This window comes from Clarias gariepinus, chromosome 27, assembly GCF_024256425.1.
Source record: "Clarias gariepinus isolate MV-2021 ecotype Netherlands chromosome 27, CGAR_prim_01v2, whole genome shotgun sequence".
NCBI classification, from domain to species: Eukaryota; Metazoa; Chordata; class Actinopteri; order Siluriformes; family Clariidae; genus Clarias; species Clarias gariepinus.
In genome coordinates this window covers 7986158-8011847 of record NC_071126.1, presented here as the reverse complement: position 1 = coordinate 8011847, position 25690 = coordinate 7986158, and the positions used below count along the sequence as shown (strand labels likewise).

The 25690-nt window shown below is 38.8% G+C and overlaps 2 protein-coding genes and 1 long non-coding RNA gene across 3 annotated transcripts in view; 1 reads left to right on the top strand and 2 right to left on the bottom strand.

The window, feature by feature from the left end:
• The window catches only part of jag2b (jagged canonical Notch ligand 2b), a 37514-nt gene extending 37108 nt beyond the window's left edge, over positions 1 to 406 (bottom strand). The window contains exon 1 of the mRNA XM_053489523.1: positions 238 to 406. The gene's annotated coding sequence lies outside the window, so the exon portion shown is untranslated. The remainder of the gene's footprint in view (positions 1 to 237) is intronic.
• Positions 6 to 25676, top strand: LOC128515371 (uncharacterized). The gene is made up of 3 exons (XR_008356610.1): positions 6 to 273; positions 418 to 522; positions 24507 to 25676. It is a non-coding gene; the product is annotated as an uncharacterized LOC128515371 (long non-coding RNA).
• nudt14 (nudix (nucleoside diphosphate linked moiety X)-type motif 14) overlaps positions 13724 to 25690 on the bottom strand; it is a 39567-nt gene continuing 27600 nt past the window's right edge. The window contains exons 4-5 of the mRNA XM_053489527.1: positions 23980 to 24268; positions 13724 to 16996 (exon numbers count right to left, since the gene is read on the bottom strand). Coding sequence (XP_053345502.1) covers positions 16747 to 16996; positions 23980 to 24268 — 539 coding nt within the window. The 3' untranslated portion in view covers positions 13724 to 16746. The remainder of the gene's footprint in view (positions 16997 to 23979; positions 24269 to 25690) is intronic.

The window sequence follows — 25690 nt, the reverse complement described above, 5'->3', positions numbered from 1 at the left end:
AAAGGAGAAAAAAAAAGAAAGAAAAAAGCTGCCCGTGCCACCACAGAGGTTTCACAATTACAGTATTAGCAAATACACTCACACACTTACACGCATTTTATGTTAACAGTACGGCCCGTTAAGCGAAACAACGCTTAATTCTGTGAAATATTTTCTCCATTACCTTGTTTTTTTCCCTCAGACTGCACTATTAATTTAGTATATCAACAAACACGAAAACGTAAACAAGACACTAACCAGAGGTAAACAGCCGGAAGGGAAAATTCCTAAAGGGTAAGAGAGAGAGAGAGAGAGAGAGAGACGCTCTTTAACTCTCTATAAAAACTGTTTAGTCGCTGTGTTTTTTAAATTCCGTTTCGTTTTCTTCAAATCAACAAGAGGACGCAAGTGCTGTAATATCTTTACATTTTCCGTTAGACGCGTGAGTGGCTGGAGTGACGCAGCTGAGGTCGCCCTCTTTCGGACACGCAGACCTTTTCCACAACACCAGGACTGAAGAGTGTCGAGAGGAGCCGTGTCAAGGTTTACCTTCACAACCATGTTCTGCATCTCTTTAGCTATACTAAATTTCATATAGGTGTAGTTTTATCTGGTACACTTATGTAGGGTTATTTTTGGGGAGGAAAAACAAATACTTGGTCGTTTACTTCTATTTGCCTTACACAATCTTCTCCCCATTAGGCTATGTCTCACCAACCTTGTCTATCTGTGTGAAGAACCCACTAGCACTGAACTGCACAAAAGTATTTGGCCAAAAACCTGTTTAATTATTTAATTCAGTGTCCCCAGTTAAGGGTGATCTTAATGCTTCAGCATACCAAGACATCTTGGACAATGCAATGCTTCCAACTTTGTGGCAAGAGTTAAAAAGCTTGAACTTCACAACCTGACAAATAAAAAAAATTCTATTCCAACAAAACTGTGCCCCGGTGCACAAAGCACCTTTGGGGTGAACTGGAATGGTGATTGTAAGCCAGGCCTCCTCGCCCAATTATTGTTGTACACATTCCAGTAGTTGGATGGTAAACCTGGTATACTACATGGCCAGAAGTATACAATGACTGGCCATAATATTAACACCACAAATCATTAACACTTTAGCACTGATTATCAACTTAAAAAGAGTAAATTGGTGACAGTATAATGGGCACCCATCACTAGTCCATCTGGTCGGAGCCTACTGATAAGCCAATGCGGCATAAATTGGCAAAAAAATGTTAATGTGATCACGGTAGAAAGGCACCAGATCACCCAGTGCACCACAGCCCACCGCGCACGTGGCCCAGCAGGCATAAAGCCTAAGTTCACCAACCTGTCTTCCGTCTTCCCCAGATCCCAATCCAACTGAGCACTCATGGCATGTACCAGGCAAACCAAGTTTAATCCACATAAGCCCCACCCTGAAACCCACAGCACCCAAAGTATCTGCTGACACAGTCCTGGTGCCAGACACCACCGCATAGCCGCAGAGGCCATACGGAGCCACACCCTGGCACAAGGGGAACCCAAAACCCAGGTGGTTTTCATGTTAATTTTATGGCTGATCAGTGTACGCATACAAACATCACACGGTATGTGCCTGTTGAACATCGAATGTCAGTTTTATTCCCCTTTGGTGTAATAACCTCTTATCTTTTCGGACGGCTTTCCACTAGATTTTGAGCATGGCTGTGGGATTTCGAGCTCATCCAGCCCCAAGAGCATTAGTGAGGTCACGCACTCATGTGGTGAGGAGGTGTTTAATGGGGTCAGGGATTTGTGTAGGATATTCTAGTTTTTCCATGCAAATTTTGTCAATTGTCTTCTCCATGTCTTCATGGAGCTTGCTTTGTGCATGGAATATGCTGGTCATGATGAAACAGGTTTGAGCCTATTATGAGTCCAATAAAGGGAAATCATAATGCTAGAGGCTAAAGAGACCTTCTAGACAGTGGTGTGTTTCAAGCTTTGTGGCAACAGTGGGTCCACATAGTTTGGCCATATAATATATTATATATTTACTGGAATTTACATTTAAATGGGATGCCAACATCTTAAGAACGTCATGTTAGTTTGTATGGTGCTAGTATGATTAAATCAAATGTACTATCATTGTTCCAAATGCTAGCTCATGTTTTTTTCATGCACAATCCGTGTTATCTTTAACTTGTTCCTTATTGTCATTTTTTTGCATTCGGTTGGTGGACCGTTCTGAATCCAAAAATAATACCACGCTCTTTGAATCCAGACAGAGCTGCTTTTTTTTACATACACCTATACCAGTGCCACACACACTTCTGTGCTTTTGTCAGCCTGATAAAAATCTACAACTTAAATAATATCAAGCCAGTGAATTAGGAGAGTGATGATAATGACAGATTGGTCTAGTGGCATGATTGTTTGTTTATTTGTCTGTTTATACTGTATATCATTTGTCATTTGTATCTGATGAATCACCAGATATCACAATTATGTTCTGCTTAGAGACTTTGCACTGATGTTAATCACCACCAGCAGTTCATTTCAAAGGAATTTAACTGGATCAGTTTTAAGGAATGTGATCTTTCCAGCAGTAAATCTGTAAATGCTGTTTGTGAGTGAGACCGAAGTAATTTGCTGGTTTACATTAGGGACAAATGGAGGTAATCTGGCTTATCTCCCCCTGCTAGACATGGAATAAATAAGGCTCAAGGCTAAAGGAGGCAACAGCCTCACTTAAGTCTAAAATTTTGGATGCTGTCAGGGCAGCCTACTTTCAGCCTGATGAGAGTTGGAAAGCTGGGTTAAAAGAGGTAGGAGTTCTTGGTGCATGTAGTAAGAGAAAGTAGGGGAGAGGTGGTCATAGACAGAGGTGGGCATAGTGGGGGAGGTGGCTCTCAGGGAAGGTAAAGTAGATGCCTCTTGTCATTCATATTTCATGCTTTCCGTTGGAGGCCTCACACACAAACATATAGGCAACTGGGGCATTCCCTTGACCCACTTTAGCACCCACACACATTGCTGACATCAAAACTGGTGAACATATTTCAGACTGGCATTATTATTGCCAGCCCCAACAATCTTGTTAAAAAGGTGCTGATTAGAAACTTTGCAGCATGTGCAAAAAGCACAAGGCCTTAAATATCACCTTGCACAACAGCACATTAAGTAATTCCTAGGATCTGTTGCCTTGTACATATTCTCTGCTACACTCACTGTTGTATGGCACCACTATATTTGCTGAAGGGGAGTCTGGTTTCCATAGCGATGGCTCTGTGATTGTCTCTACTGTAAACCAAGCTCACAGGAAATTAATAGTGATATAATAAGGCTTCCCAATGATGCCGATTTATTCATGCGTATATCCCCTGACACTTTAAAAACCCCAGCTGGTGTATGTGCCATCTTGCTCTAGCTTTAATTCATCCTGGAGATGACAGGTAACATTTTTTGTAGGGTTTTGAAAATCTTGTAAAAAGCTTGTGGTAAAATTCTGTCCAAAACAATGTCTAATCTGGTGCAGTATGTTTTACAGTAGGTCACAGGTTTACTGTGTAAAGCTACTTTTTCCACATTTGAAAGGTGGGAGGAAATGGCAGAAGTAGAGTGGGAAGGAGATGAGTTTAAAATCGTTAAATCGTGAGTTATGTAAGTTGTAATTCAAATAAGGCCAACAATTTGAATTTGATATTCCAAAGTATTCCAGATACAACTGATGTCCTGGTGTTTTCTTACATGAAATTGAGTGTGTGACAGTTCTGCGGGAGGAAATACCTTGGTAGGGGATATTACCACCAGAGAAAAATTGCCAGATTGGTTTGAGCTGTCAGGAAGGATACTGTCAAATCAATTAATTACTCTATATAATGGTAATGAGCAGAAAAACATCTTGTCAGGGACAAAGCATCAGGCCTTAAGGTGGATGAGCTAGAACAGCAGAAGACTACATTTTAAATAATTGAAACTAGGCACACAAGGTTTAAAATAAAATCACCTGATCTTTTTCAGTCTAGTTTCAGTGATTTTGTATTTTTGTTTTTGGCTGACAGAAGTGGAATACAACATGGTCTTCTGCTGTTGTTGCTCATCCACCTCAAGGTGGTTTAATGTCTTGCTTGTTCTAAGATGCTTTTCTGCTAACCAAGGTTGTAAAGAGTGCTTATTTAAGTTACAATAGACTTCATGTTGGTCAAACCATCATGGTAATTTCTCTCTGATCTCTCCCATCAACATTTTTTCGGCCTGCACACAACCCTCAGTTTTTGAAAAACTTAGACTAGACCATCTGGCACCAACAACCATGCCATGGTTAAAATCACAGAGATGAGAATCTTTTCCCCATTCCGATGTTTCATGTGAGCATTAACCGATGCTCCTGGCCTGTATCTGCATGATTTTATGCATTTTTTTGCTGTCACATGATTGGTCGATTGGATAACTTCATACTCCAGATCATGTGACGACTACCAACCTGATAAGGTGAAGGTGATCACGTGCGGATTGCTGCTCATGCTGTGTTACAGGTAAGCTCACAGAAAAGCAGTTTGCCTGTTCTGTATATATGAGCTCGAATGCACTTACAATTGGTTACTATCACTGTGAGTGATGGAGAGAGACAGTAATGCCTCCATCCAACTCAGAGAACACAGCCAGTATTGCTCGGCTCCCGGCCACATACGACCGTGGCGTCGTGAGGATGCCACATCCTGAGCAGAAGTTCTTCTGGCTATAACGAACATTTCTCTGTCGCACCATCCGAGATCCTCAGGGCTAACCTCCTTTAAACTTAGCTACTAAATACTAAAAATAAAATACCACATAAAACATGGTACATATTGTAGGATACTATAATCATGCACCCAAAATGAAATATATATATTCTAGGTTTTATGCTTGTGAAGTCAGTTCAATTCTGCATTACAAAATGTTTATAGTGTATTTTGATAGTAACTATGTAAGTAAATCTCAACCACTTTGGCAGTGTGTTACCTGTTTCCTGCAAGTTTTTAATTTTTTTTTTTTTTAATCTAGCCATTATTCCTGTTTCCAACATTTCTCAAAACAAAGTTACACCAATAAATCCTGCCCTCCGGTTTTACAGACACTGTCATTACACGAGTCCAGCATTATAAGTTTCTGTCTGGCGTTCTGTCTTCACCCAGACAAACCATTATAATCAAATACAAATGGTCATAATTGTTTGTCACTCTTTTTTCATGGTTGAAAAATGATTGCGGTGGCTTCCATAATCATTCTCTGATGCTCAGGGATTTTTTTGGGATTTATATGAACTTGGTGAGACTGTTCTGTACAGTATGTGCTGTACGTCCCTGTGAAAGCTGTCACACCAACAGCTTAGCTCTGATTTACTGGCAATAGACCCCCCAGGAGCAGAAGACAACAGTCATCAATCAGTATGATTTAAGGCTAAATGACTCAGTGTATGAGGCAAAGCCTGCAGAAATGAAAGTAAAACAGGGAAAAATGCTTACAAGCTACAACTGCAATTTTAAATCTTCACTTGCAAATCCATCAACATGACAATATCAGTAACGCTACAGTGTGCACAAAGGCAGGTCACAGTGGCATTTATAATGTTGTTTCTGCTTGATTTTAGCTTTGTCTTTCTTTCCAAACCTGAGGACTTGACAAATCCTGTTTGGTTCCTTGGCACGAAGCCTGGGGCATTTCACACACTGCAAGTGTGACTGACATATTAACGATTCAGCAGTGCTTCCAGAAGGTGTAGCAGGTTTTACTATGACACTATGACAATTCTTTACATTTATCTTTGTCTCATCTGCCCTGGATTTTTTAATTTTTTTATTTTGGCCTATTGTTTGCTTCAAACGATGTGTCATGATTAAGCATTAGGCCTGTTTAGCCTAATAGGTTTGCATCAATTGCTCACAAGCTTTAACATTACTGGCCCAGAATGAACAGCACTTTCCTAGGCTTTAAAGTTGGAAAAAAAAGTTAACAGTTGTTTACCAAGATAAAGAAACGTGTGTTTAGCACAATTAAATTTTGAGTATGTGAACCCGCTTTTGGTGTTCCACCTGTGGTATACAACCAGCCTTAATTGTGGATTCTTTTTATGACGGGAAGGCATCTGCTAATTTCTGAAGCGTCAGTCAAGACGGTTTCATTTGGTTTTCCACCCTAAATTCAACCCTAAACTGTTTAATAAAATGTGTGCAATGATAGATTACATGTATGTCTCTCCATTCTAGCCTACACTCTAAACGTACATATTTGTAGTGAAGCAGAACATGAGGGCATCCGAAACCTAAATGAGCTCTGGCTGCTCACACCCTCATCTTTGCCTCTGCGTCCTTATCTCTGCGGAAACATGGCTTCCTCCTGCCCTAAAGATCACAACAGATTTATCCTAGCCCAAAGTAGGCATGTGCCGTGCACTGGGGACTGGGGAACACGTACAAAGTCAACTGTGCTGCCCTGGACATTAAATGAAAGTATTCTAGATAAAAAGGACCAATCATTACTGGCATTTAGCCAGCCCCAGAAATTAACTGTAACCCTTTTACTTTCACTCTTATTCAAGAATAATAAGTATACGATAATGATTAGGCACAAGAAAGTAAAAGTACATTTACAGTTTCATGTCTTGTCAGAGAAAAAAACGACAGCAGATACACTGAGATTTGAGAATCATGAATAGGTTTGGACATGTTGTTTGGGTATTCCTCAGCTCAGCTGGTGAAGCGCCTCAAGAGCTGAAGCAGGTTGAGTTGTCCAGGCTAAAAACCGGGGCAACACCAGTACACTGACACACTCCTGGCCTTTCCCTCCCGCTTTCTCTCCACAGGAGCAGGTGCAGAACGCTCCACACAATAATCTTTACAATTAGAGCTTTTACAATGGACCCAATCAACCTTGACTCTAGGGCCAGGGAAGGGTCATTCCAGAGTTTAGACAAGCCTAGCCAAGAATTTGGATACAGCAGAAGAGAAGTCAGGGTCAAACTTTACCAGTACAAGTACAAGAGAAATATTACATTTTTACTTTATGAAAGTTCATAGTAAACTATCTAGTCTTTTCTTCTAGTGTATTTTTGCTAACTTATTCTGCATTTCTGCAAGTCATTTCTGTAAACTAATACACAATACAGCATGTAGTTTTACAATATTGATTTATTTCATTTTGTGATAACACGATGGATTAATAAAATGCATAATACAACCATGTGCAAAAAGCATAGTTTTAATGTGACCTTTACTCTACTTGATTCTAATTCGTCAGGTATTATATTATACATTTTCTAAAGTAGCTCTGCTCTAAGAGTAGACTAAGCTGCAAGTTTTATTAACTTCAGTAGTAGCAACCTGCTCTTACCAGGGAGTCATATGTCGAAGAGTACAAATAAATTTATTTAAAAAATGTATACATTCATTCATATGATGAAGTTTTTTTTTAAGGAGATGCCCTTTTTTTTTAGGGTGTCTCCAGTGGCAGGGCTTTCTAATAATTAGAGCCTTTTTAGTATAGGAATGACTTCACAATGGAGGGCTTTGCAGTTTTATGGTAACATGACAAGTTGTAGGTTTTGCCCCTAGGTGTGAAAATGTGTGTAACTGTATGATCTTGTGCTGACTGCTCTGCCATTGACAGGCATGTCGTTCAAGGTGGGTCCATGCCATGGCCAGTGTTCATGGAATACTGCTCCGGATTTCTCTGATCAAGATAAAATGTATACATACAACAAAACTATTATCTTGACATTATTCTTAGTCTCAATCACGATACGAGAGAGAGAGAAAGAAAAACACTTGACAACAAACAACTGTTTATAGTGTCGGCAACATGGATTATTTTGTTTTGTGGACATTAAGAGTATCAAATATGTTTGTTATGCAAAGCTCAGAGAATATGCAGGGAGCTTTTGGCTGATAAAATTATTGTTCAGCTCGTATTCTTTGCCTGGGTTTTTTATTTTGCAAATGTTTTTACTTGTGGATTGAGATCGTAAAATGTTATTTATATCTATTTTCCCATCATTCAGTATTTTCTGTAAAGATACTTTACAAGAAACCTATTGTACATCTACTTCTACATCTACTCTTCCTAAGAAATCATGAGAACCACAGCCAAATATGATAAGGCCCAGTCATAATATCTACACTTGACAAAGCTTTAAGATGATACTTTGACCGTCACACACAGAACACTGCTAATTTTAGTAAGAGAGGATTTCCGTCCTGTGAATGACATCACACTCCAGCCACTCATGGCGTTCACTCTTCTGAGCCATGTATATGAAACTGCACATGTTTTGGCTGCCCCACAGCAATCCCATGCACTCATCCAGGATATCCTACTACAAAACCATGATGGTGGCTCTCCTGTCTGCTTTGCTTGTTTTTATCCTAACCCATTCCAAGCTTGACATCCGTCCTGTGGTTCAGAAAGAGTTCAGTAAGTCAAAGGGTATAAGGGCACATGAGCAACGCTAGAGAAGTGCCAGGACTTTCGGGCTCTAATGCTAAAACTAAGACTAAAAGAAAGAGGTGGCCCCTTTGGAGATGTTTGGCACCTAAACAGAAGAGTGGTTTGTGAATCCTCATAAATATCTGTAGATAAGCAGAGAGAAGCCTGTGTTCTCATAGCATGTTCTTTATCCCACTCTAAATCACAGGCTTTTAGTATTTCTACAAGAGAGTATGACTTATAATTTGCACTTTTCTTTGAGTTGGACTAAATAGAGGGAATCACTTAACGTAACTATGCATAGCATGGTGTACTATGATACAAAAGTAAAGGATCCTTATACTGTATAAAAATAACCTGCCCACAGATCACATCATAGCTTATATTCACCATCTGACCATGATTAGTGGATCATCCACTTGACCAACCACTTATACAGATCCTTGTTTCCAACGAGAAAGGCTTGCAGGACAGCGAGTGGGCAGTTGGCTCAGGTTCCTCCGTCCCCATGTAGGCACCATGCTCTCATTTGCATACAGATGGACAGTGTGGTGGAATCATATTAGGTGTCCTCCCTCTTTTTGTCTGCGGGTCACAACTCCAGTGGTGGGCACAATGCTCAGTGCACTTCAAAGGGTCGGTCACACCTGGGAGTGCCGGGAGAAAGGGGGCGGCCGCCCGTAGCCAGCCGCACAGATGGCCTCTCACGCTGGTGCACAATGGCCGAGCTGTAAGTGGTCCATGTGTCAGGTTACACATAAAGCTCCTCAGCAACCCCTGGTAGAATTTGTGCTTCAGGCCATGCAAGTATGGCACATGTCTATTTCATTATCATAATTTTATTTACATGTTTATTTGTGGAATTGCAATTTGTTACATAATACACAATACATTCATTTAAGTTAAGCAGGCATATGCAAAATAGACTCCTTGTGCCCCTGGATTTCAGCTTCCAGATTGTACTGTACAAGTGCCTTCTTGACTGACGTGTAATCATAGTACCTTACAAGGTATAGTCTTTGTATGGCTCAGTGAGCTCAAAATGGGCCAAGCCTGAGTGCTGTGGCCTAATGACAATGTTGCAACCATTTAGATACAGTGCCCTGCAAAAGTATTCATACCCCCTGAACTTTTTTGTCATGTTACAACCACAAACGTAAATGTGTTTTATTGAGATTTTATGTCATAGACCAACACAAAGTGGCACGAAATTGTGAAGTGGAAGAATAATGATAAAAGTTTTTCAAAATGTTTTACAAATAAAAATTTGAAAAGTGTGGTGTGCATTTTTATTTAGACCCTTTACTCTGATACTCCTAACTAAAATCCAGTGGAACTAATTGCCTTTAGAAGTCAACTACTTAATAAATATTGACCACCTGTGTGTAATTTAATCTCAATATTAATACAGCTGTTGTATGAATCCCTCAGAGAGTTGTTAGAGAACGTTAGTGAACAAGCAGCATCATGAAACTCAAGGACAACACCAGACAGGACAGGGATAAAGTTTTGGAGATCCCAAACTTTAAACATCTCACGGAGCACTGTTCAATCCATCACCTGAAAATGGAAAGAGTTTGGCACAGCTGCAGACCTACCAAGACATGGCAGACATCTTACAATATCCTAACACACCATCCCCACCGTGAAACATGGTGGTGGTAGCATCATGCTGTCGGGATGCTTTTCTTTAGCAGGGACAGGGAAGCTGGTCACAGTTGATGGAAAGATTGATGAAGCCAAATACAGAACAAACCTGTTAGAGTCTGCAAAAGACTTGAGACTGGGGTGGAGTTTTAACTTCCAGCAGGACAATGACCCTAAACATACAACTGGAGCTACAATTGAATGGTTTTAATGAAAGCATATTTATGTGTTAGAATGGCTCAGTGAAAGTCCAGACTTAAATCCAATTGGGAGTCTGTGGCAAGACTTAAAAATTGCAAAGAAGAATGGTTAAAAAATTCACTCTCTATATGTGCAAAGCTGGTAGAGATATATCCTAAAAGACATGCAGCTGTATTGCAACTAAAGGTGCTTCTACACAGTATTGTCTCAAGGATGCTAAATACAAATGCATGACACACTTTTCAGATATTTATTTGTAAATAAAATTGAAAAACATTTATTGTTTTCCTTCCACTTCACAAATATGTGCGACTTTTGTGTTGGTTTATCACATAAAAAATGTCAATAAAATATTTAGGCTTGCTGTTGTAATGTGACAAAATGTGGAAAGGTTTAAGGGCTATGAATGTTTTTGAAAAACTTGAAAAGTCCCAGTTTAACTTAATCGCCCCTTCAAATAATTGAAAAGGTAAAAGAGAAAGCGTGAGATTATGGAAGACATGGGGTTAAGATCAGGTTTACATCTTTTGGCATTATGTGTCTCTGGGTGGATCATTTTAAACGCTGCTCCTGGATTTTTGCCTATATTTGGCCACTAGGCTGAAACTAGAACATTTGCCCTGGAGAAGAAGGTTGCTGTAGGTTAGCATATGCCTTTACTGACAAAAATGCAGCCAGGAAGATGTCCATCTTTTTGAACATTGTGAGGGGGTGTGTTATGACCTGCTGCCATCTTGTTCCCTGGCAACAAGTTCTTCACGCAGCATTATTTGGGGTTTGGAATTTTTTTTGCAGAATGCAGTAGGTGTTTATAAGTCAGGACTGAAATAAGATCAATCTCTTGAAAGGAAACTTCCCTCTTTGCCTGCTGTGATAACCGAAAGAAATGCATCTTTCAGCGAGCATCCATGTATTAGTCAGTCTGAAAGACTTCACCACAAGAATTTGGCATGCAGGCAGAGTTAGCTTACAGGGAGTGGCTATGCATGGTAGGATATAGCCAAGAAAAGGCAAATGAGGTAAAGTAGTTAAAGCCATGAATAATGACTACGCTAATTTTATATCAGTTTTATAACAGTTTTATATCAGTTAAAAGCTCAGATGAGCTTGCTTGGCAGCTGATAAGCAATTCTCCATTTATAATATGAGAAAGTAATAAGCAGTTAGAGTGGTCCCTTGACACTTGGGTGGTATTATGCAGGCTACAAGAATTTATTTCTGGCAGCATGCCCCAACATCCCCGTCAGCATCGAGTTTCTCCGGAATATGCTCGCTCCGCCTCCCGCTGACAAGATCTCACCTTCACAAAATCTTACCTTACAATTATGAGCTTCTTTCTATTAGCATCTGGATCTATGCTGGCATTATTTACCCATCCATCAGCAAGAGTATTATAGGTTTCAAATAATATGCCCAGATTCATCTGGAGAAGAGCTATATTCATACTGACAACTAAGCAGGCAGCTGACGTATCAAGAAACTCATTGATTCAGCAGTTCTTAACAAAGCTAGCAAACATGAAGTAAGACATCTTAATGGTGCTATGGTGTACCAGTCACTTATCTGAAAATCAATTAAGCCTTGCTAAATGAAGCACTGCCGGCCATTCTTTGGCACACAAATAAGAACTTGTATCCACTGACATGTATTCTACTTTAAACAAAAGGGAAACCAGTCTCCATATGTGGCTGTCAGCATGAAAGGTAAATAAATTTTGGAGTTTTCTAGAGACTTAAAGTTTTTCAGTCAGTAAGACCCAGATGAAATGTGTGCCTGTTGATTATCTGTAGAGTTGTGGACATTACCAGGGCAGGACTGATGGTCGGCGATGATCCGTCAGGGTTTTATGACATACTGTAACCTGTGCAACAACAGAGGTAGAAAGCTGAAATGCCAAGCAGCCACCACAGACATTAGAATCTCTTATTAACTCTGAGTAAATCCAGGTAATGTCAGGTTCTGAAAGCTGGAATGTTTACAATATATTGATACGTTGGTCAGATGCCAGTGTGGTAATAGTAAATTAATTTAAATTCAGTTTTATTTATATAGCGGTTTTGACAATGGTCATTGTCGCTAACCAACTTTACAGAATCAAACAGCAAATGTGGGAAATGAGTTTGAAAAGTGTAAGAAAATATGTATAAATCAAAATGATCGGATTGTCCCAGATGAGCAAGCCGAGGGTGACGGTGGCAAGGAAAAACTCCCAATGGGAAGAAATCATAAGAGGAACCGGACTCAACAGGGAACCTAACCTCACTTGGGTGATATCAGATAGCAGGGATTGATCTGCAGTCATACTGTGTGTTAGGAAACTGGAAGTTCAGTATGACAGGAGAAATGTTTAGTCCACATGTGTTATTAGTGGCTGAGGTACAAAACTGTTCACAGGAATTTCAGACCTCAACTACTAACTGCCAAAATCAGCCAAGTCCAAGACCATCTGCACTTATCCAGGCGATAAGATCTCCAACCAGAAGCAGGGCATCGGAATGAGAATGAGAGATCAGAGGGGATCTGGATCACTGGGAGCTAAGGAGCGCCATGTGTAGCTAAACAGAGTTAGAGAGAGAGTTAGGTATGGTCACAGTCACATGATAAATGTGACTGTGGTGCACAAGCTTCGTTTATTAAAAAGAACGAGCTAGTCAACTAAGGGGAAGGTTTATATACAGGTATTAGGTTTCTTTCCCTAAACAATAAAAGCCAATTAAGCTAATCAGAGCTGTTGTTTACTTTTAGCAACTTAATGAAAGTCAAATTTCTAAACAAACAATGACTAAATGGCTTTGACAAATGTTATGGATACATAGTAAATAAACAGTGAAATTCAAAGACCAAGGACACTTAGCAAAGTGGGAAATAAATCAAGCAGGCATAGGAGATATGGTTAAGTGTTTCTTTGCCCTCCCTCATGAACACTCATTGTGTGACTTGTTTTGTGCCGTGCTGTTGCTATAGCAAAGCCGTGGTACTTGTACTTAGTTACTCGAAGCTATTATTTGTGTCCCTTCTCCACAACCACCTGTCCCACCCCCACAATCCTTTGCTCTGGACATCCATCAGTAACACAGTCTAATGATTACCACTGCGCCTAATAGAAAAGGGCTGAACACAAACATCACCTTGACGACTCGGCCTCTCTCATAGGTCCTATAGAGAGCATTCGGCAACACCAAGCTTCTCTCTGAGCCCCAGGACAACTATGCTAGAGGATGGGGACCTGACAAATTGGCCTGTCTAAATTAAGACAACATAGTACATAGAGGCGCAAGGGTAAGTCAGATGTCAGCAAATCTTCACTTTTACATTGTCATCATTTCCCAGTAGTAAACCACAAGCAAACATTTAGAAATTTCATATTTGATCACTAAATCAAATGTGAAATAGGAAATCATACATTCATATCATGGACAATTATGCATTACAGATCTTTAGAGTAAATGCACACATATGTTAAAATTCATCAGAGTAACTCAGTCAATTTATCTTTATTTATGTACACTCAATCCAAATTAATATACATGTGAAGCACATGCAAGACATCACGATACAATACATAATTCAAATGCATAGAGTATATTTAATAAAAAAAAATTCAGCACACAGAGAAGTAAATACTATTTTCATATAAACACTTTAACAATGACATTAAAATTAAGTAGAAAGAAGCACTGCTGTACAATATCCATAGGACCTGATTGTATTTTTTTTCCAAGTAAAAGCATGTAGGAGACAATAAACAATCACATAGAAACAGGATAGGATCAGAGGCTTTAAAAGACATGAACTATGCTTTCCAGCACACAACTTGAGCTTTTCATCCACATGCATTCAGTGTTTCTGTAGCATATAATATTCAGGTAATAATGCTAAAATGATCAGCGTTAATACAGTCATAAACAGTACCATCCTGAAGCTTCATTAAAAGATATACTAGACATCAATGCATGAAGGTGAGTCAAACATTATCCACACTCCAGTTATACTGTATTAAAACGCCTCTGGGACACACTGTCTTATCAGTGCTTTCTGTTCAAGCTTGCTGTGCAGACATGAATGTGTTGCATCAGTTCATTTTGCAAGCAAAAATATATGCAATGGATGCTTAACTTACGGAGGAACATCAGTTCTTGGATATCTGCAAACAAGATTCGGACTGATACTCTATGGAAGGGAAAAGTTTCTTAAAGAGAATCATTTACGGGTGACGAGACTACAAGACGATCACTACAAGTCTGAGAGTAAACGGCAGAGTATGGGACAGAAACATCCACCAATCACCGACAAAATTCAAAAGTCATCCATCAGCTGGTAAATTGAAGCTTACAAGTTTTCTGGTATTCTCAGGGAGCGGTATTGAAACATTATCAAAGAAAAAAAAAGATTCAGCAGTCAACAGTGCTCATTACAGTGACATGCTTATTGAATAGCTGAAGCCAAAACTTCAATGCACATTCACACACTTCTGCCCATAGTGTCGACACTGTGCAAAAACTTTGTTTAAAGCTGTTAAAGCATCCTCCCTATAGTCCCACTCTTGCTCCTTCAGAATTTCACCTGTTTGTTGCCGTCAAAGCAGCACTATGAGGATTCACTTCTGACGCATTTGTGGCTCACCACTCAGCCTAAACTATTTCTTTAATGAGGGAATACAAACACTTATGGACAAAATGCAAGGAGATTATTTAGAAAAATTATTTGTCTTTTTTAAAAAGATTTCAATAAACTTTGCAGGGAAGAAATGCAGATCATTTTTGACTCACCCTTGTGATTTGATGTTTTCATTGTGTACATTGAAATAGTTTTTAAATGCAAAAACAAATTTAGTCAAAAAGTAAAGTTATTGAAGTAAAAGTCAGCTTTTTAAAAATACAAAACCCTGACAAAATCTTACATCGCATAGCTTTAAATAAAGGAATGTACTTTATAATTAGTGTCACACTTCACATGTTCAAATGGCTTACTTGTATTTGCTTCCACATAAACAACAAAACACTGACTGTCTAGATACAAAGCAAATAATTCACACCCATCCAGTAATTGAAGTAGTTATTACGTTCTCTAACTGAAAATCTAGAATAGCTGAGAACAGTCAAATAGATCATTGCAGTATTGAATGGCTTATGACCTTTATCCCGGAAAATGTACCAAATAGGCATAGCATAGTATAAATATTACCCAAAAAAACAAAACTCAACAAGATCAGGTTAAACCTCAGATGCGGCATGTGCAAAATACAATAAACACTACTTGGACTTAAAGCAGAAAGAAAGTGACAGTCACAATGTTAGTTTTCTTGATTGAAGAGACATTTATGATGTCATAATAAAGTGTCTCCTCTGCACAAAATGTTTTATTTTTACGTTTAATACTAGTTTTAATTTATACTATATGTTGGATATGGTATTTCCTGGGTTTGCCCACTCGTCTCCTGCATATAAGAATAATAATACCATAGTAGCTTTCTAATTTTAGGGGAAAAAGAACATAGAGATCATAATATCAGTGCTAATCAACCTTAATTACTCTGTCTATATATCTGTCTATATTACATTTATTAAGGAGTTCCAATAGTAATTTGTTTTTGACATTTTGCAATTTATTTAAGCTTAGGAAACTTACAAGTCTTACATCTTACAAATTTACTGTTCAAACATTGAACACTGAATTACCAATAGTGATTCTTATAATCAAATGGCTTCTAAAAGGCTATTAAGAAACAGGAAACCTCATGCCATGTCAGCATTACAGTAGTTGAAAAAATGATGAAAATGGGATTACAAAAAACATGGGATTATTTAAATTATGTACACTGATGTTTTTGTGCTTTTATTAACATGAGCAGACCCCAAATAGGGAAACAAACTATTATTTTCCAATTTAAAAATGAGGTCTCTTTAAAGACATCCCAGTTTGATGATGAGGATTGATAGAGGAGCATTGTGTCTAACCCTGAATACATCATAATTTGTGTTAGACCTGAGGTGTCTGCAAATGCTTGGCTAGTCTTTGCACAATTAAGAGACAAAGTTGGTAGCTGCCTGTTAGCTATGCTTTATAGCGCATAAATCAAGTAACACACATCTGTTTCTTCTCCCCAAACCCCCTTGGTGAAATGAACAAGTTCCTCTTCTAACCTCATTTTTAAACTTGTATTTGTTTTACCACTCATGATAAGATTTTTAAAGAGCAATTAGAACATATAAAAAATTCATAAATTAATAAAAATAACAGACTAATTTAAAGCATATAATTTAATGAAACAAAATTACAATTGCTATTATTGTGTTCTGTAACTTATTTATTTCCAAGAAGAAATTATGTCTAATATTAGTTTGAGGCAAAGAAAGATAGAGGACAAAAATTAGAGTAGGACATGAGAAATGCAAATACAAATACAGTATTCAATTCAACTGGAACACAAAGTAATACGAAGTTACATACAGGGTGATTCAGAAGGTTGGAAGAAAGTGTAGCTGTCATTCGTTACACATTGGTGGAGATCTTATACTTAGGTGCCATGTTGCTATGAAACCACATGAAGCTGAAAATGACGCCCATGGTTTTCGGGATTCTCTCGTCGTACGCAAAAGTCATGGCCTCGTGCAGGGGAACTTTGATCACTTCAATCAGCTCGCCTTCTTGAGGTTGTCCACCACCCTCACCAACCCGGTTCTCGTCCGACACTTCGGCATAGAACATGGTCTGCTTGGCTCCCGTAACTCCTACACCTGACCTGTTGGGCAAAAAAAAGTTTTACAGAAATAATTATAAAAAGAACACAGCTGCTAAACGGCTAGTTCCATGGGACCGAGCAAATCCCAAATATGCAATAATCTCCTTTTAATGGTTCTTGCTGAGTTGTGTCTGCTACTTATTGTCTGTAAAGTCTTCATAGCATCTCTAATCTGAGGTGCTATATCTCGCTTTCCTGGGATGGTCTTCATTAGAGCCAGTTTCATCATGGTGCTTGATAGCTTTTGCAAATGCACTTGACAATACTGTTCCTGCAAGAACAATTTCAGAACAGCTGACTGTTTTTTTACTTAATTAACTAATTTCATATGTTATTTCATAGTTTTAAAATGTCCAGTATTATTCTAAAATTTATTGTGGCCAAACCTTTAACTCGTACTGTAGACGAATAGTCTTATAGACCCTTTAGACAACCAATTATGACTGTCTTTCAAGTTACTATTCAATCTCTTAAAGAAGACCTTAAGTGGTTTTTAATTTCTTTTATTGAGGTGAAAACAGCCCTGAAGCTCCACCCAACACAAAAGAAATGTTCGTCTCGGCAAAGCTGCAACAAACCAGGGTTGCTTCTGGACCACAAGATTATTAGTGTATATGGGTTTTTATGGATTGATGGATCGACCCGTCAGTCCTTTAGGCGTTCAAAGACACTTAGAGGACCACAGATGGTAATAAGCAGGCATGTGCCTGAAGTGTTTCTTCACTTGAGACTATGTCAAGGGGACTTCACTATGGAGATCTCCCATAGGGTTTTTACAATGGAGCCAAGAAGGTATCTGAGAAATGCTGGGACTGGAAAAACACTTCTTTAGCTTCCTTCCTCTTCCTGGAATCGTATCCTAATTGCATCTGACATAATATGTTTAGAAAACAATAAAGACTTTGACACAAGGAACACACCTTCTCATCCAAGTTTAATCTAACCAGAGTGTGTGGGTTGAGGTTGCAAAATAAAACACTAAATTTATTAATGTTCCAGTGGAATTTCACAGCTTGTTTTATGGTTGCTCAGAACGGCCAATCCAGAGACTGCACATTAGAGGAAATCCACTACACAAATCTGCCTTGTTAAACATCCGTGTAATGGAATCTTACTGTTTTGCTAATAGTGGAAGATATTTTAAAGATAAGTTTTCAAACAAATATCACAGATGTGAAGCCCTTACTAAACTGATGGGTTTGTAAGAGCCTGCACGTATAAAGCCCCATTAGCTTGCTGTGTAGATGGTACTGTTTAGAAGCACATATTGGGTACTGTTACATGGGGGTATAGGGGTTATGGTGACACCCACCTAACAAGAAAGAAAGACGACACAAAACAAGACAAAACTGATACTAAACACAAATGCGGCAGGTTTCCATGGACCATTTGCCAGGCATTCTGAAAGTACAGTTTAGTGTATACTGATATAATTATGAATACATTAAGTGTTTCCCATAGGTGCTCAGTTGGATTGAGATTTGGGGAGTTTGCAGGCTGCATGCCTTGGGCTCTTTGCCTGCTTTGCCATATGTGGCAGGCTGAGGTGAACTGGGCATTCTGGTGCCTTTCTATTATGACCAGCATTGACTTTTGGTGAGTTGTGCTGCATTGCCATTGAATTTGGTTTAAATTTGAAAACCATTTTACCACTCCAAAAATACAGACACTGTCAACATTTTCCTTATTGCTGCTGGTCTCTGAGAGCTACCAAACAAATTTCTTTGCCTCACTACAATGAAAATAAAGTCTCTTTTTTGCAAGGTCAAGAGATAAAATCCCAGTTTTGAGGGGTGAAAGGAAGTCTTTCTGGATAAAGGTGTCTGCCAAACTCCATAAAACCTATTTGAACAGTAATAGCATTAGTCAAAAACACAGCTGTTTTTGAAACACACTTGTTAAGTGTTTCATAAGGCGAAACAATTAACAAGTGTGTGTAATAATATAAAGCACTGGTTTTCAAGTAGGATCCAGAGACCCCAAAGTCACCAATTTTGACAATTTTTAACATTTTTAGCCTGTTTCTCTGGTCATCTTGTTCAATTGTGTGTGTGTGTGTGTGTGTGTGTGTGTGCGTGCACGCCTGCAACGGATTGTGTACCTCACCTCATGCCCTCAGTCTCCTGGGATAGGCTCCAGGCCCCCATGGCCCTGTACACAGGATAAGTGGTATAGAAGATGAATGATTAAACGTTAATGTGGGCTTAATGTGTTGTTGGAAAATTCAGCATGTAAAAACCTATGACTCGAATAGAATCACTATATTTGAAATAATATATTTGAAAATGTGATCATATCTTTAAATATTTAAATAATGTCCATGAAATATTTTTACAGCAGTGTCGGTTTAATTTATCTTATTGTTTAAGATGTGCCGGGCTTCAAATAGTTGACGAAGCTATGGAGCATGGTGTAGATGGCATGAACAAGAATTTCTGTGGATTTTTAGAGTACACCAATTAAATATTACAAATATAACAACACCAAACAATATACAAAATATTTAATATGTTTTATATAAATATAATATATTCCTCTATATACCTCTGGGGGTTTGCTGGGGTATCTGCCACCAGGACATTAAGTGGATCCTTTGGGTGCTATGGCTTGTGGGGCCCCCATAGACTTGTTTTTTGCTTATTGCTTCCCATGGGTGCTCAATCGGATTGGGATCTGGGGAGTTTGGAGGATGGGTCAGCAACCTTAGGCTCTTTCCTGCTGGGCCCCATGCATGGCAGGCTGTGGTGCACTGGGTGATCTGATGCCTTTCTATCATAGCTAGCATAAACCTTTTTTTGTGTGAGTTTTGCTGCATTATCTTTTCCGTGGTATCAGTTAGAAAGGGCTAGCCTTTGGTCTCCACGGGCATGGATGAGCCTTGGGTGCCCATAATTCTGTCATAATATTCTGTTGATAATTGACAGTTTACTTGTATATAATTTTTTCTACTTAAAGAAGAAAAAAGACAGATATAATTTCTAAACTGAGTGAGGAGGCCAAAATACATACAAACGAGTTAAGGCTACATGAGAAAAATCTTGGGGGCAGCTAGACTCGAAAGAGAACCCGTTGTTGCCCAGATGAGTTGTTGCTCATCTGGGCGACAACGGATAGTATGTTTATATACATAATTTACTATTCCATAATTGTACACTAAATTACAATAAGATTCTTGTTATAGTGGCATCATTTAAGGGAGTTTAGGCAGAAAGTGACCAGACATTTATTTATTGTGTTAAAGTAGGAAAAATGGGCAAATATAACAAGAGACTAAGAGACTTTAACAAGGGCCAAACTGTGATGGCTAAATGATTGGGTCAGAGCATCTCTAAAACTACAGGCCTCATGCAGTGCTCCTGGTATGGCATGGATAGTTCCTACCAAATCAAGTCCAAATATGAATAACTGGTGAACCAGCAGCAGGTACAGTGACCCGTCTGGTCCAATATGATAGAAGAGCTACTGTTGCACACCCTGCTCAAAAAAGTTAACTCTGGCTATACTAAAAAGGTGTCAGAACATAGTTTGACACAGTTTGCTGCATATAGAGTGACATAGTTTAGGCCAGTCAGAGTGCCCATGCTGACTCCTGTCCAACAATAGGCAAAGAAGCATCAGAACTGGACCATGCAACCTGGTGCCATCTCTTCTACCTAGAGAAGAGATGGCACGAGGATGAAGGATGGGAAAAAGATAAGACAGCAAAGGCAGTGTGATTCTATGAGCAGTGTTCTGTTGAGACACCTTGGGTCCTGGCATTCATATCAATCTTACATTAACAAACCACATACCTAAAACATTGTTGCAGGCCAAGTAAACCCCTTCATTTTGATTATATTCACTAATAGCTAATTCCATGGTCTTTTTTGATTTTTATTTCTTTCTACATTGTAAAACAACACTGAAAACGTCCAAAATGCACAATAATCTCCTTTGAACAGTTGATATTGTGACTGTGAGATGTGTCTGCTAATTATGATCTGTAAAGCTTTCATAACAATGCTTATCTGAGGTGCTGTTTATTGGTGATTTCTGAGGCTGGTAACTCTAAATAAACTTCTCTGCGCCAAAAGTATGTTTTGGTCTTGCTTTCTTAAGATGGTTTTCATCAGATCCAGTTTCATCATGGTACTTGATGGGTTTTGCAAATGCACTTGACAATACTGTTCTTACAACAACTGTTCCAGAATGGCTGACCTTCACATCTTGAAATAACAACTGACACTTGTTGTTGTTATTACATCAACTATATCTGTTATTTCATAGTTTTGTAAAGATCAAGTATTGTTGTAGAATGTAGAAAAAAATTTAAAACTTGTATCCAAACATTTGACCTGTAGTGTTCATTGTCAAAAACTGCAACTGTGTAAATAGGCACCTATGAGCAACTTAAAATTATTAGCATCATTACTAAATACATTTTTGCTCAAAATTAAATTCCCTATTCCATCAAACCAATGTTATTAACTGTTCAGGATAATTATAATGAACATCCACAGCAATCTTTATGGTATCTACATAGCGTCACAATAAACTTATTGTAAATTTTGAGGGTGCAGTCGATATTTACCAAATAAGCCATTAAACTGGGTTCAGGGTTTAACACATGGTACCTGGACCTGCTGATTTCAGTCATGAGTCTGTGGTGTTAAAGACCTTTAGACTGGCAGATGTTGTGCAGAAGGTGTTAAGACATTCATCTAGAGGATCAGCTTTGTTATGCTAATGTAGGGAAATGAATAATGATTTCTGAATTAATGACGGCTATACATGTGTGTGTACCTATAAATATATTGCTTGATTCAAAACATTCCACTTTTTTTGTTACATTTTCATTTCATTGTCTTCATTTCAATCTTACAGATGTACTGTATAACACTGATTATCTTATGAAAGATAAATTGGGAAATCTAAACAAGTGTTCATGTCTTAACATTACAGGTCGCACCTTCATGAAACATTCCATTTCCTAACTATGGACATAGTCTGATATAGCATCATATAATCTATAATGAACTGCCCCTGAATACACATGGCAGGTGTTTCATCAGGCCTGCAGGTGCTCACGATGGCCCAAACAGCAGGTGTCGAGCCTCTGTGTGTGTGTGTGTGTGTGTGTGTGTGTGTGTGTGTGTGCGCGCGCATATGTGTATATCTGTTCTAGAGTGTTTATGATAGCATGTTGGTCTGAGGGAGTGTTTGTGACTCCATGTAATGACACACTGGATTAGACCTAGGTGAGTGAGGGTAATCATCAGAGGCAATAAGCAGGTGTGCGCGCTCCTTCTCTCTTGCGTACACACACAAGACTAAGGGTTTATGACTGTCTCCTCATCCAAGGCTGATAAGAACAACGTCGCTTCCTGCTGCTCTAGACAGTGTTAGTACTTCCTTCACCTAGATTGGTTCACATAATGGCTCTGTGTAGTGTTAATACTGATAGATTACTGGGTGAGTGGAAACATCAAACACAAAGAACTGAGTTCTTTGAACACTATTAAGTGTCGAGTTACTTCAACTCCACCAATCCGCTTATTATAGCTTCACATTAAGCCGAAGACATCCGTTATGTTTATTTGATGCAAAATGTTTTGGTCAAATCAGTGAACACAATGGATCACAAAAAAGGGTTTTCTATGATGATACAGTACGTTGTGTTAGAGCTTTAATCACAGTCAAGCATCTAAATGGATGTGTGCTTGTCTTGCTACCATTATACAGCAAAACTCATAATTATAAACATTTAAGCTGTAGTGTAGGAGAAGTGTAATTTCCAATCTGGTTAGTAGAGATGGGAAAAAAAGAAAAAAGAAGATCAATGATGTTCTTTATCAAGTGCGTGAGCTTCTAAGTGGTGCAAATGCATTTTTATGACATTACATTAAAAACTATATAAAAGTTCTGCCTCTGATCGACCTTTTTTGCCAAACTCGAGAATTTCTCCCAAATCCACTAATTACACACACTTACACCAGTCTCAAAACACCATGTGACCTAATTAATCTCGAAAGACACTCGTACCCACGTTCGAAGCTGGGGACACACCCGCATGCTCACAACTGCTCAACACACGCTAGAGCCTTAGGAGGCATTTAAAGTCGTAAAACATCACTGTTTCTTTATAATCCTACAAGGTGTACACTCTGAACTATTCACACTCTGACATCACGTGTGATAGGAGCAAAAGTTTGTTTAGAAATATTAATGATGGTAGATGAAAGAGATAGGAGCTACTCAGTAAAATGTAGCTTTTTGTTTAAATAAGTTAAATGTTAAACGCTGTGTATAAATAATCCGGATATATATAGTATCAGTAAGTATCGTGATTGTATCGTATCTGGTTGTGACTGGTGATTCCCATCCCTACTGATTGGTCAGAAGGTTCAGGTTTTGTTAGATTTCTATAACAACATGACATTAGCTCTAATAGCTAAGTTTTATAATAATACCCTTGTTCTAGCTTTGTAGTTGTTATTTCACTTGAATTAATTCATTTTTATTTTAAAAGAGGAAACAGTAATGAGCAGCCAGTTTTGCAAACTTTGTTTTTTAGCTTCTGTTAATCATTCCTTAAACCAAATGCAAACAAAATGTTCCTTGCAAAAAAAGCTGATTTCAATTAGAAATGCATTAGAAGTAAAAAAAAATAAATAAAAAAGCGATTTCTGGTGTTGGTGCACATAAAGATCATGTAAGTGAACTTTGACCTAAAAATGTGTCAAACTTGAACATACGAACCCCATAGGCAGCAAAAAGATGGTGAGCTCTTTGTTCTGTAAAGAGCAAAGCAAAGAAACCAACATTTTTTTTTACGTCACCTGGTACACCTTTAAAAATAATATTAATCTGCTACTGAAGAGATTGGCCTATAAAGGCCTTCATAGTGTTGCTTCAGACTTAAGCATTTCAGTCATAGATTTACATAAATGCATGACTATGTTTAAATAAAATGTAAACAGATGCTAAAGTGTGTTTGCCCGCACCTATATGATGTGATCCTCCTTAGCTTGGAGACAGGAACTTCATAACCACATTCCTCCAGCACTTCCTGGCAGGCAATCTCCTCCAGGGAGAGATGTGGCTTGTCTACGATGCCAGCACAGAGCTCATACGTCACCCCTGCTGAAGCTGGGGGCTGCTGAGGATGGCTGGGCTCCTCGCTTCCCTCCTGCTCTTCCTTTGGGGCAGCTACGGCATGGTCTGCACCCCCCTGCTCTCCTTCTGGCATAGTGTGTGCTGGTTTCATTCTCTCCCACTCACACATGTACACAGCTGCAGAGCGAGCACACAACATGGTCATGTGCATATCAACAGGTAAACCGATAAAGGAAATAATGTACAGCAATGGGAAGACCTGAGGCATAGTCAAGCTTATAACTAGACAGTTTAAATGGACTGACTGCAACATTTTACAACAAAGAGAAAGATAAAAAAAAAAGTGATAAAACCCTTTTGCGAATATTTAATCCCATATGACTGCATCTTTAACTTTTTTCACATTCTATTACAGGTAGACTCTTGCAGCTGGAGCAAACAGGTCCCAGCACCATGACCTCACACAGCAGGACAGCCTCCTCTCGATGGATTGTTCAAAACATGAGGAGAAAGAAGGGGAAAAGGAGAAGTCCCATTCAATGCAAGACCTTCCTTCCATTCTAAGAAGAAGGGCGCCGTCCTTGGCTAGTGCATGACGAACAATAGCAGAGCGGCACAGAGCGGGGCCATGGCCCAAACTCTTCACTCGCGTGACCGTTTGGGACTTGAAAATATTCCATTACGAGAGAACTATTGTTTACAAAGACCTTTCATACAGGACAGAGAGCACTGTGAACTCTCGAGTACATGGGGCATACCGCAATGGATTCACATATTTCGTTATCATGCAGAACTACATCTCAAATGATAGTAATTTTTGCTTTATTTTGTAAAAGAGAAAATATAAAGCATGACTTAATTATTCCCCAGGCTAATTAGCCTAACGTAGATGCATAGCACCACCTTCTGCAAACAGGTCTAAAAAGATAACTGATGCTGCAGGGTTGGCTCCTTGTGATCTGACCTCTAGCATGCTTATTAACAAACACAGCATGGTGGATTAAAGACCTGAGGTTTAATTAAATGAATTGAATCTGTATAATTTCGTTTTCTGGAAGGGCAAAAAAAAGAAAGTGAGCTCCTGTCAAAAACTGTCAAAATGCGTGAAGAACTTTACATGCAACATTTCAAACAAATCCCTTCTCAAAAATCTCTCTCAGTTAAAAAAAAAATATATAAATATTTTTATGTTTAGGAAAGGTGAAAATAATTCATGAGATAACTGTTAAAACAAGAAAAAGTATAAAGGATTCTATTTAGGCTTTAAAGGAGAAAACGTTGTATGCCACAAATGCAGATGTGATAGGTGTGGTACTATAGACCGTCAGCAGCAGCCCTGAAATGAGTCTCTGCTAATGATTGTGCCTCTTTTAAAAAGAGGAAGTGTGACTAGAGTCTCCCCTTCTGCATCCAAAACTAGAAGTGATCTTTCACAGACGGCTTTATTACTGTGACCTTCGTCTGACATTTCATACTGAGGGTTACAATCAATACAGATCTGTCCATGAATGAAAAACACTTAAACACATTAAACATATGAGTAGCACTCAGCATGTCTTCAGTTGATTAACCTCTGAGGTGATAGTTGTGTAGGGTTTT